General features: G+C 45.9%; 1 protein-coding gene across 1 annotated transcript in view; it reads right to left on the reverse strand.

Annotated features, from left to right (window-relative positions):
• The window catches only part of LOC139366406 (diaphanous-related formin 2), a 691,096-nt gene that overhangs the window by 76,441 nt on the left and 598,098 nt on the right, over positions 1-16,557 (reverse strand). Inside the window, exons 29-30 of the mRNA XM_071103857.1 lie at positions 4,051-4,149; positions 2,741-2,791 (exon numbers count right to left, since the gene is read on the reverse strand). Coding sequence (XP_070959958.1) covers positions 2,741-2,791; positions 4,051-4,149 — 150 coding nt within the window. The remainder of the gene's footprint in view (positions 1-2,740; positions 2,792-4,050; positions 4,150-16,557) is intronic.

Genomic DNA, 16,557 nt, shown 5'->3' on the forward strand with positions numbered 1-16,557 from the left:
ACACCTATTTGGCCACCTTTCCTTCCAGTTCTCTGCTGCCAATGACTGGAATGAATTGCAAAAGTCACTGAAGCTGGAGACTCATATCTCCCTCACTAACTATAAGCATCAGCTGTCAGAGCAGCTTACCGATCACCGCACCTGTACACAGCCCATCTGTAAATAGCCCACCCAACTACCAGATAATAGCCCACCCAACTACCAGATAATAGCCCACCCAACTACCAGATAATAGCCCACCCAACTACCAGATAATAGCCCACCCAACTACCAGATAATAGCCCACCCAACTACCAGATAATAGCCCACCCAACTACCAGATAATAGTATTGTTTTTGTCACACTGCTTTGCTTTATCTTGGCCAGGTCGCAGTTGTAAATGAGAACTGGCCTACCTGGTTAAATAAAGGTGAAATAAAAAAATACAATTAAAAATTGCTGCAAAAGGTGGCTCTACAAAGTGTTGACTTTGGGGGGAAGGGGGGGTGAATAGTTATGCATGCTCAAGTTCTGTTTTTTTGTCTAATTTCTTGTTTGTTTCACAATAAAATATATTTTGCATCTTCAAAGAGGTAGGCATGTTGTGTAAATAAAATGATACAAAAAAATTGATTTTAATTCCAGGTTGTAAGGCAACAAAATAGGAAAAATACCAAGGGGGGTGAATACTTTCTAGATATGGCAAAATATTGCCTGTGTATAATGAGATGAAGAGGCACGGGAACCTGTTCACCCAGCTTCGCTATGGGAGCCCATCGAACCCGCTAAGGCATGGGAGCCTACAAACCGACTGAGGCCTCCCAGGAAGCTCTGGCTCCAACACCCGGACCCGACATCACCCCCAACTCACAAAAAAAAAAAAACACTCCCTAATGCTTCCCTTTGACAAGTCGTCATTCTGTAACGATGTACGCCGGAAGTCGGGAAGCAAGTTCAGGGAGTGAATACACGAACAGCGCACCGACATAGAACAGGAACAAGTTGCCGAAGTTGATGATCACTTGTGATTTATCAGGTCTTTGTTATGGCTGCAGTTATGAAGCTTATGAAAAAATCGTATTTTACCATTGCATGTTTTAGGTTATTTTTAGCCATTGGTGATGCATCAGGTACTGTCTACTAATGTAGCCAGCTTTGGGGGAGTAACAAGTCATTTATAAACGTTTATAAAGTATATATAGTGCACACTAAATTAGGGGCTGCAAAGTAGTTGATTAATAATTAGTAAATTGTTTATAAGGATCTACATTAATAATCAGCTGAAGTTTTAGTAAGTGCTTTTACTCACATTTAAAAACTCAAACAATTACTAAATAAACCATTCATGACATACATAAATATATTCATAAATTAGTAAATAAATGGTGAGTCAAACCATTAATCAACCATTAACAAATGCCTTATAAATAATCTGATGAGTTAACAATTACTCCTTTATAGCTGATTAATAAGTACATGAGTAGTACATTATTAATAATTTACAAATTGTGAACATACTATAATCAAACACCTTAGTCATTATTTTATAAATAATTAATAAATAATTTCAAAAAGTGTTTATAAATGCCAAAATTACTATTTACAGATTGCTTATTGACATTTACAAATGAAGGAATAATGATGAATAAATGGGGATTAAACTCTTTATAACCTGTTTATAAATGGTTTATTAAGGGACCGTAATATAAAGTGTTACAGAGATCCCTTTATCCCAAGTCCTAAATATCCTAAGCCTTCCCGCAATACAACTGGTACCTATTTTTTTATTGCATTTGACTGAGTGTATTAGATATCCTAAAAACTAAACAAACTTGTGATAGTTCCACATTTCATTGTCACTCCATTCACACACGTCAAAGCAAAGACAGACAGTCAACAGTGAAAAATGCACTCCACATAGATACAGCAGATTAGATTAGAGTGGTGGTTGAAAAAAATAATAATCAAACCATTGCACCACAGACAGTTGTTTCAAAGTAGGCCAGGGGAGTAGTTTTGGGGTGTTTGCGCTTTGTGCAACGGTTGACATTTCCCAGAATGCCCTAGCTGGAAAAGGAAGAGTGAGGGAAGGAACACAACAAACAAATCCGTGCGTGGCGACACGTGACGAAAAGCAATTATAGCCCTCCTGTTGGTGACAAAGCCTTTCCTATAAAGTGTCATGAGACAGGATGTGATGTCATGCTCTATAAGCGTAGGCCTACAGGAATGGGGAAAAAGCTCTACAATACAAGAGCTGGTGTACTACTCAGAAACCAGACTGAGATTTGAGTCACTGAGTTATTAAAGCAGGAGGGAAGCTCAAGAGTACTACTCTCAAGTCTGAGGTGCGACCAAAATTCAACCCCATTCTCTATATAGAGCACTACTTTTGGCCAGATCCCAAAATTCATTCCTGTTTTTGAGATAAACAATCTGTCTGCAACCTAAACTAATCATTCAAATCAATCTAATAAATCTGTGACCACATTAAGTTATTTTTTTAATTTTTACTTTGAGTTGCTATCACCACTGGTTGAAACAAGATAACACTATGTATCCTAATTGACAGGAGTCAGAGAAGTAATCAGACAGTTCAAGCTCAGTGTAGGAGTCTGTCAGAGAGTACATCAGCTCTGGTTCAGTTGGTGGGGGAAGATGCCAGATGAGAATTACACAGCCAGGAGTGGAGGCGGTGCTGTACAGTGCAGTACGGGGCAGGGAAAGGGTTAAACTACGGACACAGCTTTGGTTGGGTTACCATGGTTAGCACCCGGCCACCGAGAGACAGGACTGCATGGACTTTGATCACCTGCAACATGACCAAGTAAACAGAAGAAAAAGAAAGGGAGGAGAAAGAGAGGGGGAAGAGAAAAAGAGAACAATGTCAGACATGAGTCTTTTCAGGAGTTTGGCACCAATTATCCACTCTGAAAAGTCTGGTTGTTGGCACAACACCTCAGCACACACTCACACTGTACAAACACGCTCACTCACACAGAGAGAGAGAAGGCACTTGAGAAGGAAAATACATTGTGTTGGTTTGGGCTGTTGGCAATCATGTCAGTCTTGATGGACCATGTTAGAGTAGAAGAGATACTGTAGACGGAGGGAAGATGAAACACGTACGTGCGTGCGTGCGAGCGAGCATGTATGTTTTCCTCTACATGGATAGCTGTCTGTCAGTGAGTGCAGACCAAGCTAGGAGAATGATTCAGGAGTGTGTGTTGTGAGTTGTGACACCCTGTTTCATTAACCAGGTCTTATTGGACAAACCTTGACATGGACCCTGGTAGGGAGACGTGAATGGCCAAGATAAGAGGGAGGCGAGACAATGTGGGAAATTAACAGATCTGGCAACATATCTCTGACATTTGACATAGTGACAGTTAATTTAGGACGATTCGTTCTGCCATGGTGTGCATATGCTGGTATGTTTGTCGTTGAGGTTGTTAATAAGGGATGAAGAAGCTGTTGCTGGACTGGGCCTAAACCTCTGTGTATACTCACTCCATCTGATCATGCTAAACTACGCTAACCCTCATGAGGCCCAATGAGCAGATTAGCATCAGGAATATCACAGTACTCGTCCACCACAGAGAGAGCAGCACCTGTGGCTCCTCTAGACAGACAGGGCTCTGTCTCTCCACCTGCATATCAATGTAACCTCTACCAGGTGGCACCTTACCATCCCCCTGGGCACAGGCCATTCATCATGGCAGGATGGAATATGTTAACATTAGGATTATGCTAAATCCCCTCCACCGCTGGAGCCTGTAGCCCATAGACCCTGCTCACATCCCATTTCTATTGTAATCAGAGCCTTATGAATGACAATGTGACAATGAATGTGTAATGAAGTGCACCAAGGACAGTACAAGTGTGTGTGTGTGTGTAGTGTGTGTAGTGACACACACACACACACACATACAGAAGAACATGAGCGTACACACACAGATGTGTACGCCCTCGGCATATCCCGGACTTGGTCCGGCAACACTCCTTTCATATTAAGAACTATGGTTGAGACTAAGGGAGGAGGTTACTTCAACAGAGGTGTGGGGACCTTACCGTTGCGCGGGGTTCGTTTTCGGCGGTCGCGGAAGGCGGCTCCGGACTGCAAGGCTTCCATTAGACTGTCCATCACACCTGTTTCATTCTCTCCTCCCTCTGTAGGACAGGACAGACAGGGAATATGGTTAGAGGATATGCACACTCACTGAAAAATATACACACACAAGCACATACATACAGTACCAGTCAAAAGATTGGACATAACCACTCATTCAAGGGTTTTTCTTTATTTTTACTATTTTCTACATTGTAGAAAAATAGTGAAGACATTCAAACTATGAAATAACACATATGGAATCATGTAGGAACCAAAAAAGGGTTAAACAAATCAAAATATATTTAATATTTTAGATTCTTGTAAGCAATGATGACAGCTTTGTACACTCTTGGCATTTTGGCAACCAGCTTCATGAGGTTGTCACCTGGAATGCAATTCAATTAACAGGTGTGCCTTGTAAAAAGTACATTTTTCTTCAAGTGCAGTCGCAAAAACCATCAAGCGCAAAAATGAAACTGTCTCTCATGAGGAACGCCACAGGAAAGGAAGACCCAGAGATACCTCTGCTGCAGAGGATAAGTTCATTAGAATTAATTGCACCTCAGATTGCAGCCCAAATAAATGCTTCACAGAGTTCAAGTAACAGACACATCTCAACATTAACTGTTTAGAGGAGACTGTGTGGATCAGGCCTTCATGGTCGAATTGCTGCAAAGAAACCACTACTGAAGGACACCAATAATAAGAAGAGACTTGATTGGGGAAGGAAACACAAGCAATGGACATTAGACAGGTGGAAATCTGTCCTTTGGTCTGATGAGTCCAAATTTGAAATTTTTGGTTCCAACCGCCGTGTCTTTGTGAGACGCAGAGTAGATGAATGGATGATTAACGCATGTGTGGTTCCCACCGTGAAGCATGGAGGAGGAGGTGTGATGGTGTTTTGCTGGTGACACTGTCTGCGAGGCACACTTAACCAGCATGACTACCACAGCATTCTGCAGCGACCATCCCATCTGGTTTCCGCTTAGTGGGAATATCATTTGTTTTTCAACAGGACAATGACCCAAAAGACCTCCAGGCTGTGTAAGTGCTATTTGACCAAGATGGAGTGCTGCATCAGATGACCTGGTCTCCACAATCACCCGACCACGATTCAATTGAGATGGTTTGGGATGAGTTGGATCACAGAGTGAAGGAAAAGGGGGGGAGGGTACTGTCACGCCCTGACCTTGGATATCTCTGTTTTCTATATATTTTGGTTAGGTCAGGGTGTGACTAGGGTGGGTACTCTAGGTTTTTGTATGTCTAGGGTTTTTTGTATGTCTATGTTGGCCTGATATGGTTCCCAATCAGAGACAGCTGTTTATCGTTGTCTCTGATTGGGGATCATATTTAGGCAGCCCCTTTTCCCACTTTCTGTTGTGGGATCTTGTCTATGTTTAGTTGCCTGTCAGCACAAGTTTGTTTTGCTTCACGTTTCGTTTGGTTGTTTGTTGTTTTTGTTCGTTCATTAAAGAGAGAATGTACGCATTCCACACTGCGCCTTGGTCCGATCCTTATGACGAACGTGACATCTGCGTTCATTTTCAGCAAACTTAATATGTGTAAATATTTCTATGAACATAACAAGATTCAACAACTGAGACATAAACTGAACAAGTTCCACTGACATGTGACTAACATAAATGGAATATGTCCATGAACAAAGGGGGGGGGGGGTCAAAATCAAAAGTAACAGTCAGTATCTGGTGTGGCCACCAGCTGCATTAAGTACTGCAGTGCATCTCCTCCTCATGGACTGCACCAGATGTGCCAGTTCTTGCTGTGAGATGTTACCCCACTCTTTCACCAAGGCACCTGCAAGTTCCCTGACATGTCTGGGGGGAATGGCCCTAGCCCTCACCCTCCGATCCAACAGGTCCCAGACGTGCTCAATGGGATTGAGATCCGGGCTCTTCGCTGGCCATGGCATAACACTGACATTCCTGTCTTGCAGGAAATCACGCACAGAACGAACTGGTGGCATACCACGAGGGAGGAGGATGTCTTCCCTGTAACGCACAGCGTTGAGATTGCCTGCAATGACAACAAGCTCAGTCCGATGATCCTGTGACACACCGCACCAGATCATGACGGACCCTCCCCCTCCAAATTGATTCCGCTACAGAGTACAGGCCTCGGTGTAACGCTCATTCCCTCGACGATAAACGTGAATCTGACCATCACCCCTGGTGAGACAAAACCGCGACTATGAATGAGTCCTGTCTGGTCCAGCGACGGTGGCTTTGTGCCCATAGGCGACGTTGTTGCCGGTGATGTCTGTTGAGGAACTCTCTCAGCCTATTGCGGACAGTCTGAGCACTGATGGAGGGATTGTGCGTTCCTGGTGTAACTCAGGCATTTGTTGTTGCCATCCTGTACCTGTCCCGCAGGTGTGATGTTCGGATGTACCGATCCGGTGCAGGTGTTGTTACACGAGGTCCGCCACTGTGAGGACGATCAGCTGTCCATCCTGTCTCCCTGTAGCGCTGTCTTAGGCGTTTCACAGTACGGACATTGCAATTTATTGCCCTGGCCACATCTGCAGTCCTCATGCCTCCTTGCAGCATGCCTAAGGCACGTTCACACAGATGAGCAGGGACCCTGGGAATCTTTCTTTTGGTATTTTTCAGAGTCAGTAGAAAGGCCTCTTTAGTGTCATAAGTTTTCATAACTGTGACCTTAATTGCCTACCGTCTGAAAGCTGTTAGAGTCTTAACGACCGTTCCACAGGTGTATGTTCATTAATTGTTTATGGTTTATTGAACAAGCATGGGAAACAGTGTTAAAACCCTTTACAATGAAGATCTGTGAAGTTATTTGGATTTTTATTAATTATCTTTCAAAGACAGGGTCCTGAAAAAGGGAAGTTTCTTTTTTGCTGAGTTTATATACACATACATACAGTGCATTTGGAAAGTATTCAGACCCCTTGACTTTTTCCACATTTTGTTACGTTACAGCCTTTTTCCCTCATCAATCTACACACAATACCCCATAATGATTTTATGGTTTAAAACATTATATTTGGCTGTTGGTTTACATGTTGTGACAGATGATACTTTGGTCTATCAAATTGTGTTAATATTAAGACAAATAGTTATGGGAAAAAAGTTGAGAATGTTCCGTCTTGTGTCCCAACTCCATGAGATCTAAAACAGCAAAAATGTATTTCAGCCTAATAGCAAAATGTGTAAAATAGTATGAGATTAGCTATAATACTGCACATTTTTCTGATATAGTGAGTGTGTGTTTGCATGTGTCCGTGCATGTACTTGTATGTTTGTATGGATGCGTTCACGTGCGCTTACACGCTTGCATATGTTGTAGAAATAATTCAATGTCAGAGGCCCAGGGCAGTAAATGTCTCGGAGGGAGTTTTAGGACCCTGCGCCTTGACCCGCTCCACTAGTCCTCTCAACAGCCCCAGAGACACCAGAGCTATACACACAGGCCCACTTCATTGTCTGCTACCCCCTCCCCATCCTCCCCTCTTCCTTCCCCTATGGTGACACTTAACTTGTGTGTCTCCTCCCCCTTCATCTTCTCCCAGGGCTAGAGGACAATAAGTCACACACGTAAGTACTCATGCAAGCGCGCGCACGCACACACACACGCACACACACAGCCAGGTACCTTGATGGGGAGAGGGAAGCGAATTATGATGTGTGAAGTTAACAAATCCGGCAGAGAGCCAGGGCCCTTGTTATCCCCCTAATTAAAACATGTAATAGTGCACCCTAGTAAATACATTACAGAGACAGAGGGAGGGAGGGAGGGAGGGAGGGAGGTAGAGAGAGAGAGAGAGAGAGGGGAGGGAGGGAGGGAGAGAGAGAGAGAGAGGGGAGGGAGGGACGGAGGTAGAGAGAGGGAGGGAGGGAGGTAGAGAGAGAGAGGGAGAGAGCGAGAGGGAGAGAGCGAGAGGGAGGTAGAGAGAGGGAGGGAGGTAGAGAGAGGGAGGGAGGTAGAGAGAGGGAGGGAGGTAGAGGGAGAGAGAGACAGGGAGGGAGGGAGGGATGTAGAGAGAGAGAGAGAGGGAGAGAGACAGACAGAGAGACAGAAGCCTGGGCTGCAGGGTGTACTGTAACATTGGCAAGAGCTCCAGGGCCCAGGTGACACCTGATAACCAGGGATGAGGGAATGGAGGTAGGGATGACAGGTACGCTAGCTCTCAATGGGAGGTAGGGAGGACAAGTACGCTAGCTCTCAATGGGAGGTAGGGAGGACAGGTACGCCAGCTCTCAATGGGAGGTAGGGAGGACAGGTACGCCAGCTCTCAATGGGAGGTAGGGAGGACAGGTACGCCAGCTCTCAATGGGAGGTAGGGAGGACAGGTACGCCAGCTCTCAATGGGAGGTAGGGAGGACAGGTACGCCAGCTCTCAATGGGAGGTAGGGAGGACAGGTACGCTAGCTCTCAATGGGAGGTAGGGAGGACAGGTACACTAGTTCTGAATGGGAGGTAGGGAGGACAGGTACGCTAGCTCTCAATTGGAGGTGGTGAGGATAGGTACACTAGCTCTCAATGGGAGGTAGGGAGGACAGGTACACTAGCTCTCAATGGGAGGTAGGGAGGACAGGTACACTAGCTCTCAATGGGAGGTAGGGAGGACAGGTACGCTAGCTCTCAATGGGAGGTAGGGAGGACAGGTACGCTAGCTCTCAATGGGAGGTAGGGAGGACAGGTACACTAGCTCTCAATGGGAGGTAGAGAGGACAGGTATGCTAGCTCTCAATGGGAGGTAGGGAGGACAGGTGCATGTAATGCCATGTCAGCTACCTCAGGTTTTTAAGAAGGTGCCCATGTTGTGGAGTGTAAAAGCCCAGCCATGTTCCACTCTTCCCCTTCCTTGATAAGATCATTAGAGAACCCCAGGGCTGTCTCATGAGGTGCATGACACAGTGTTACATTGCTGGAGAGAGTTTTGTCCCATCTTAACCCATTTTGGAAAGCAATTTCCTTCGAGTGGTGTATCTCTTCCTCTCAAGACAGATCCTCCTGCATAAAGGTTAGCGTTTCTGTATTTCCCCAGCGCACAATCGACGAGACTTGCTAATTGAGAAAAGGCAGAATATATTTGCTGCGGTTTTTTATAGCTCAAAATGAGACAGGTGGAGCTGGAACAAGAACAGGGCAAAAAACAGTAGTCTTCTAAGTGGGCGATGTGTCAGATGAAGAGAAACGTTTGCTGTGGGGATTTAGACGTAAGGGATTCTCAAATAATCTAAAATGCACAAGTTTTTAATTTACATTTTGTTTTAAACATTTTATTTAATGTATGGAGGGGAAGCGTTCAGAGAACAGTTTGAGAAGTTAAGAGATTCTCAGAAGCCAGGACCTCGTCTCTGAGCTTCCTTCATCATAGCCGAGGTCTTGCCGGTCCAATAGGACATTGTTAATGGAGCGCCAGCAGGTCACTGGGGAGCATGTTTCCCATTTTAGTCATTTTGCTTCTTTGTGTCTGCGATCCTCCCTCTTGAACCCAGTCTACTCAGCCCAGCTCCCAAGCCTTGGTCATTATGGATGATGAATTGGGCTACAGTTAAGCAAAAACTAGGACAAATTGATCAAAGTTGTCAAGTGCCCCCTGTGATGTCTAAGTCTCTGAGAAGAGGGAAACTGAAGTAAGAGCTGTCCAAAAGTTTTCCAGGAGCCAAGGTGCAGTAGATAAATGTTTACCTGCCCGGACTTAACGTGTTGCATTCGTGTCGAACTCACAAGACGTCCTGGTTGGCCTAGATATGGAAAAACATTAAAGTGGGAGCCAGTGTTGTTCTCGGAGTCATAGCTGCTAGATACAGATCGGCCATTTCGTTTCTACAGAGAGAAGCAGCTGAAACGCATGTCCCGCTTTAAACCAATAAGCAAGACTAAAAAAGGTATAGACTAGCCAATTTGAAGATAAGCGCTAGCTACTTGGGCTTTGTTTTGTTTAGTTCTATTCCGAGCCGGTCTAATTAAGCTTAATTTAATCTAGGCTGCCTTTAAACACAGCACACAGAAAGAGAGAACAGACACTTTGGTTTTCAAAGTAGCCCCTGGGAAGGCCTCAGGAAGAGGGAATGAGACCAGCAAGTCAAGAGAAGAAATTAGCGCAAATTAAGAGTTTGTTTGTGGTGAATTTACATAAGATGAGTTTCTATTCTTGGCTCTCTTTTCTTCTTTTGGTTGTGTTTATTTCTCACTGGGAGGTTGTGTTGCTCAGAGAACGACAAAAAATAAAATACTGTCTTTCTCTGGTAATGAGAATATGTGGCATTTCCTCAAATTAATTATGTCGCCGTGTCAACTTGTTCTGTTGATAACTTCAATTTTCCGACTGTCATTTCTCTTTGAACGTTAGGACGGGAAAAACAAAAGATTGATCACAGCTCGCTGAAAGTGCTGCCAAAAGCAACTGTCATCTCTAGATTCCAGCCAGCGCAAACATTTCTTCTCTGCCATGATGCCCAGAAGAGAAATAAGAAGCCCCGGCCCTTCTTGCCGTAAACATTACCCACAAGCCAGTTCAGCCATGTATGCAAACGATGGATGGCGTAGTCCGGCGCGCTACAATAAGTCACCCTAATGATCCCAGTTTAAAATGATGTCTGTTCTGGACCACAATGATGAAGAGAGGGTCTACTGACTCATTAGTATGGGGCTAAAGATAGATGACCCAGATATAGGGCCAAATACTGCTTCATCTTCATCTGAATCGTTCTGTTTGAGACATGTGCTGTCCTGTACTGTGCTGTTTAGAGACACATACAGTGGCCTATCCCAGAACTCTGGTGCTCTCTCCTCTAGCATCCTCTCTCCTCTCCTCTCCCCTTCCCTCTCCTCTACCAATGCCGCTCCTCTCCCCTTCCCTCTCCTCTTCCCCCTCTTCTACCATCTCCTCTCCCCTCTCTCCATCCCTCTCTTCTACCATCCTCTTCCCTTCCCTCTCTTCCATTCCCTCTCCCCGCTCTTCTACCATCTCCTTGCCCCTTCCCTCGCCTCTACCATCTCCTCTCCCCTCTCTCCTTCCCTCTCTTCTACCATCTCCTCTCCCCTTCCCTCTCTTCTACCATCCTCTTCCCTTCCCTCTCCTCTTCCATTCCCTCTCCCCGCTCTTCTACCATCTCCTTGCCCCTTCCCTCGCCTCTACCATCTCCTCTCCCCTCTCTCCTTCCCTCTCTTCCACCATCTCCTCTCCCCTCTCCCCTTCCACCATCTCCTCTCCCCTTCCCTCTGCCCTTCCATCTCCTCTCCCCTCTCCTCTACCATCTTCTCTTCTCTTCCCTCTCCCCTTCCTTCTATTCTACCATCCCTTCTCCCCTTCCCTCTCCTCTCCCCTCAACCATCTTCTCTCCTCTTCGCTCTCTTCTACCATCTCCTCTCCCCTTCCCTCTCCCCTTCCACCATCTCCTCTCCCCTTCCACCATCTCCTCTCCCCTTCGATCTCCTCTCCCCTCTCCTCTACCATCTTCTCTTCCCTCTCCCCTTCCTTCTATTCTACCATCCCTTCTCCCCTTCCCTCTCCTCTCCCCTCAACCATCTTCTCTCCTCTTCCCTCTCGTCTACCATCTCCTCTCCACTTCCCTCTCGTCTATCATCTCCTCTCCCCTTTTGTCTACCATCTACTCTCCTCTTCCCTCTCCTCTTTCCGCTCCTGTGGTAACATAGCGGTGCCATGTACGTACTAAGCCGTTTGGCGGTTGGAAGGTTTTCCAAAGGCAGGTCCCGGTGTCATCGACGGAACAATGATAGAGCAGCCCAGTATTGACCGGCTCCACACTAAATCTTGGTAAAGAGCACTTAGCTCCCCTGCGTTAGCCACAGAAAGAAGATCTTTCAATGGCCATCAGTGGAGGCTTTCATCCCTGCCTGTATTAGCCGCAAAAGCGACTCAGGCTATGTCCCAAATGGCACCCTATTCCCGATATAATACACTACTTTTGACAAGGGCCTCAAGAGATATAGGCAATAGCGTGCCATTTGGGACATAGCCTCTGTTCTTTGGTGATTTCCCCCCGCCCAAAGCCATTCAGCTGGAGACAGAGGAGGGCCAGGAGACGTGACAGGCACCAGGTCTAATGCTGATGCATTGTGTATTCTATGTCCAGGGGAGTGTCTCCCATAGCAGTGATGTAAGGTGGTTGTTAAAACGCTGCCTGTGTAGAGAGAGAGGGTGTTCTAGTGCCTCCACAGTGGAAAATGAAATTCAAACAACTGTGTGTGTGTCTGGGTTAGGATAGTGTGTCTTTGTGCCTATGTGGGGAGTGTGTGCCTGCGTGGTGTGCATGTGTAAATATGTGTGTGGTGTGTGTGTGGCGTGGTGTGTGCGTGGTGTGTGCGTGTGTGTGCGCTCCAGCACAGAATGGTGTCAGCCATGCAGTGTGACCTATCGCCGTTCCTGCTCTCGGACAATTTAGCTAGAGGAGAAACTAGACAGCCGGCCAGACTCCTCTAATACCTAACACATCACACAAACCTCCACAGAATAGCTCTATGCCACTTCATCCACTGTCAGTTTACTTCCATCAAATACAAATACAACATATGACTGTACACCAAAACGCATCTTCAAGTTCATCAAAAAACAAGAATTTGCATGTGGATGCAAGATGAAAATAAAAAGCAGATCTGTCATGTACAAACAGATACATGTCTGTTAACTTCGTCTGGATCTCAAATGGCCCCCTCCGTCTTCTTCCCATCTTCCCAAGGAAAACGGAGGCAGTCTGGTTTCAATCTGTATTCGGCACCATGCACTCCTCCTTAAACACCAAAGGGATGGCATTCTTATCATTATGCAGCAGTGTCAACACAAGCTGTTCATAAATTCAATTTGCTATCTGTCATCTCCCTCCATGTTGGGGGGAAAAAATACAGAGGGATCGATGGAGAACTACATTTCTGATGGTTCACATGCAGCCGCCGACAGCTCTGGAGGGAAGGGACCAAAACTGAGGAAAACGAGCAGAATTTAAGCAGAGAGTTTCTGTCTGGTCTGAGTAGTGGTACATAATAAAAATAGGGTCCCAAAAGGCACCCTATTCCTTATTTAGTGCACTACTTTTGACCAACGCCCATAGGATTCAAATTCTTCAGTAGATAACACAATTTGGTAGCCATTTAGTGGCAAACAGTATGTAACAATAATAATAATTATATATATATATTTACATACTATATGTCATAAAATAATCTGAAATAATTACATGGATAATAAGATGGTGTTTATGTCATCATTAGCAGCAAAGGCATGGTGTTAGCCAACAAGTCCTTTCTCTTTTGAACACAAGTGATTCTCCTAGCTAACCCGATAGTGTGTAAATCCATTGGTGGGTAAGGGGTCTTGTGTGTATGTGTGTTTTTGTATCACCTGTGTGTGTCTATCTCTGTGTGTGTGTGTGTGTGTGTTTATGATTAGCCTGTGTGTCTGTCTGTCTCTCTGTTTATGACTTGCCTGCGTGAGAATTATGTGTCTGTGTGTATGTTTGTGTGTGTCTGTGTGTGTGCCTCTGTATTCTGTGTGTGTGTGTGTTTTGCTGCCCTCTCCAGTCTCCCCTGCTCCAGCCTTCTCAGTGACTGATCTCTTACTCTCATTTGCACTGTAATGAGCTGCAATAAGAGCTTGCAGCCCTGTGCTTGATGAGCTGAGACCACTCTGAAGGGAGAGTGCTGCTGCTCCTACTAGAGACTGCTCTCCCTCGCTACCTTGCCATTCTCACACTCCCGCTTTCTCTCTCTCTCTCTGTCCATCTCTCTCTTTCACTCTGTCTCTCGTTCTCTCTCTCACTCTCTCTCTCTCTGTCCATCTCTCTCTTTCTCTCTCTATCCCCTATTCCGTCTCTCCCTTGCAATTTTCTTTCTCTCTACTGCAACTCTCTCTTTCTCTTTCTCGATGGAAAGTAGACAAGTGACAAATGGAAAATGGAAAGTAGACAAATGGAAAATGAAAACAACTACATTTATTTTCTTCCCCAGAATAGTTTTTGAACACATTTTTGCCCAACCGTTGGGCTGCACAGTCACCTGCGTAATTAACCTGGTGCATTAGCCGTGAACAAAGCCTCTTGCTCTATGGCCAGGTGTATAGGCGGCACCTCTATCTCTCTCTTCTTTCTCTTTCTTTGTGTCTCTCTCTTCTCTTGTCTCTCTTTACTCTCACTTTCTCTTTCTCACTCTCATGAAGGAGGAAGAGGTTTGACTGAGCCGTCTCTCCTTTCCCCACTTCCTGTGGCTCCTAAGGCACCAACCAGCCAGACAGTCAGCTAGCCAGACAGTCAACCAGACAGTCAGCAAGATAGTAGCCAGTCAGCCAGACACTCAGCCAGCCAGCGATGACATTACTACCACAGAGGGCAGGGAGAACGTAGGTACCCACAGGACAGACACACACCACACCTGTAAGCTGCTCCCCTCTCTCCTCGCTCCTCCTTTCTAGCCAAGCTTGACACAGAGAAAAACTTCCCACGCACACATACACAGATGACTGATTCACACTATAGGGCCATACTGAGCAAAGTCACTCTGAATCGTAAGCTGAAAGGTTTGTTTGTCCCTAAAATAACATAATTGCAGACATCTGAATGGTGCCTTTTCTATTTATTTTCATGGATTAGTCAAGTGAAGTGTCCTGGTGTAAGATGTTTTTTTTGACAGAGTGAACCTTTCTGTTCCGTGTCTTTTTGTGCTATATTTGAGCAGAAAATACAGGCCCCTCTTGAGTGGAGGGGTGGTGGGAGGTCTCTTCTGTCTAATGAGGAAGATGGATCCTCCAGCAGATCCTTCTCAACTGTCTTACTGGAACAGCTTGATGTGCAAACCCACTCATGTCCTTAGTAATCGAATTAGGGATGCTCCCACATCCCTCCCTGGTCCGATGCGAATAGGAGTGCAAGGCTGACAAGCCTCAGGATGGCGCCAGGGGGTCGGGCACCCAGGGAGGGTGGAGTGGGTCAGGACAAAGACCAGGGAGGGGTGGAGGCAAAAGGAGGAAGAGGAGGAGGGTCCTAGTGAGGTCTCCACTGGCTTTAACACAAGATGGCCCCTTATCACAGAACCAGAGAGAGAGAGGGATGAGAAAGAATGAGAGGGATGTCGGCAGGGAAGGAGATGAAAGTGGATTAGCCACCGCGGCGATTTGCATTTGTGGCATGGAGACGAAAGCCCCAGTGATGCCCCGAATAGCTGGATGCATGAATAAGTGAACAAACAAAAACTGAAATAAACCCCCTTCCATCTGGATCGGTGGGCAGCAGCAGCAGTGAGACCACATGTGAAGCTGGGGTAGGAGAGAACCAGTAAAGCTACATGTAACGAAGGGGATAGATAGGCACTACTACTACTACTTCTACTACTACAGCCTCCAACCTTCTTTACAAGGACTCATATTTATTAAGGCACACTACGGAAAATGTCATAGATCGATTTGCAATGGAGAAAAAAATAAAAATGTATTATATTGGGCAAGGCCAGCTAGTGCCTCCCTGTTTCAGTCTGTTTTCTACTGTGTGGTGCCTAATGAACACAGCCAAGCATCCGTCCCTAGGAGGGGTGCGTCACTTGAGTGGGTTGAGTCACTGAAGTGATCTTCCTGTCTGAGTTGGCGCCCCACCTTGGGTTGTGCCGTGGCGCAGATCTTTGTGGACTATACTCGTCTCAGGATGGTAAGTTGGTGGTTGAAGATATCCCTCTAGTGGTGTGGGTGCTGTGCTTTGGCAAAGTGGGTGGGGTTATATCCTGCCTGTTTGGCCCTGTCCGGGGGTATCATCGGATGGGGCCACAGTGTCTCCTGACCCCTCCTGTGTTAGCCTCCAGTATTTATGCTGCAGTAGTTTATGTGTCGGGGGGCTAGGGTCAGTCTGTTATATCTGGAGTACTTCTCCTGTCTTATCCGGTGTCCTGTGTGAATGTATGCTCTCTCTAATTCTCTCTTTCTTTCTCTCGGAGGACCAGAGCCCTAGGACCATGCCTCAGGACTACCTGGCATGATGACTCCTTGCTATCCCCAGTCCACCTGGCCGTGCTGCTGCTCCAGTTTCAACTGTTCTGCCTGCGGCTATGGAACCCTGACCTGTTCACCAGACGTGCTACCTGTCCCAGACCTGCTGTTTTCAACTCTCCAGAGACAGCAGGAGCAGTAGACATGCTCTTAATGATCGGCTTTGAAAAGCCAACTGACATTTACTCCTGAGGTGCTGACTTGTTGCACCCTCGACAACTACTGTGATTATTATTATTTGACCATGCTGGTCATTTATGAACATTTGAAAATCTTGGCGATGTTCTGTTATAATCTCCACCCGGCACAGCCAGAAGAGGACTGGCCACCCCTCATAGCCTGGTTCCTCTCTAGGTTTCTTCCTAGGTTTTGGCCTTTCTAGGGAGTGTTTCCTAGCCACCGTGCTTCTACACCTGCATTGCTTGCTGTTTGGGGTTTTAGGCTGGGTTTCTGTACAGCCCTTTGAGATATCAGCTGATGTAAGAAG

This window comes from Oncorhynchus clarkii, chromosome 14, assembly GCF_045791955.1.
Source record: "Oncorhynchus clarkii lewisi isolate Uvic-CL-2024 chromosome 14, UVic_Ocla_1.0, whole genome shotgun sequence".
NCBI lineage: Eukaryota > Metazoa > Chordata > Actinopteri > Salmoniformes > Salmonidae > Oncorhynchus > Oncorhynchus clarkii.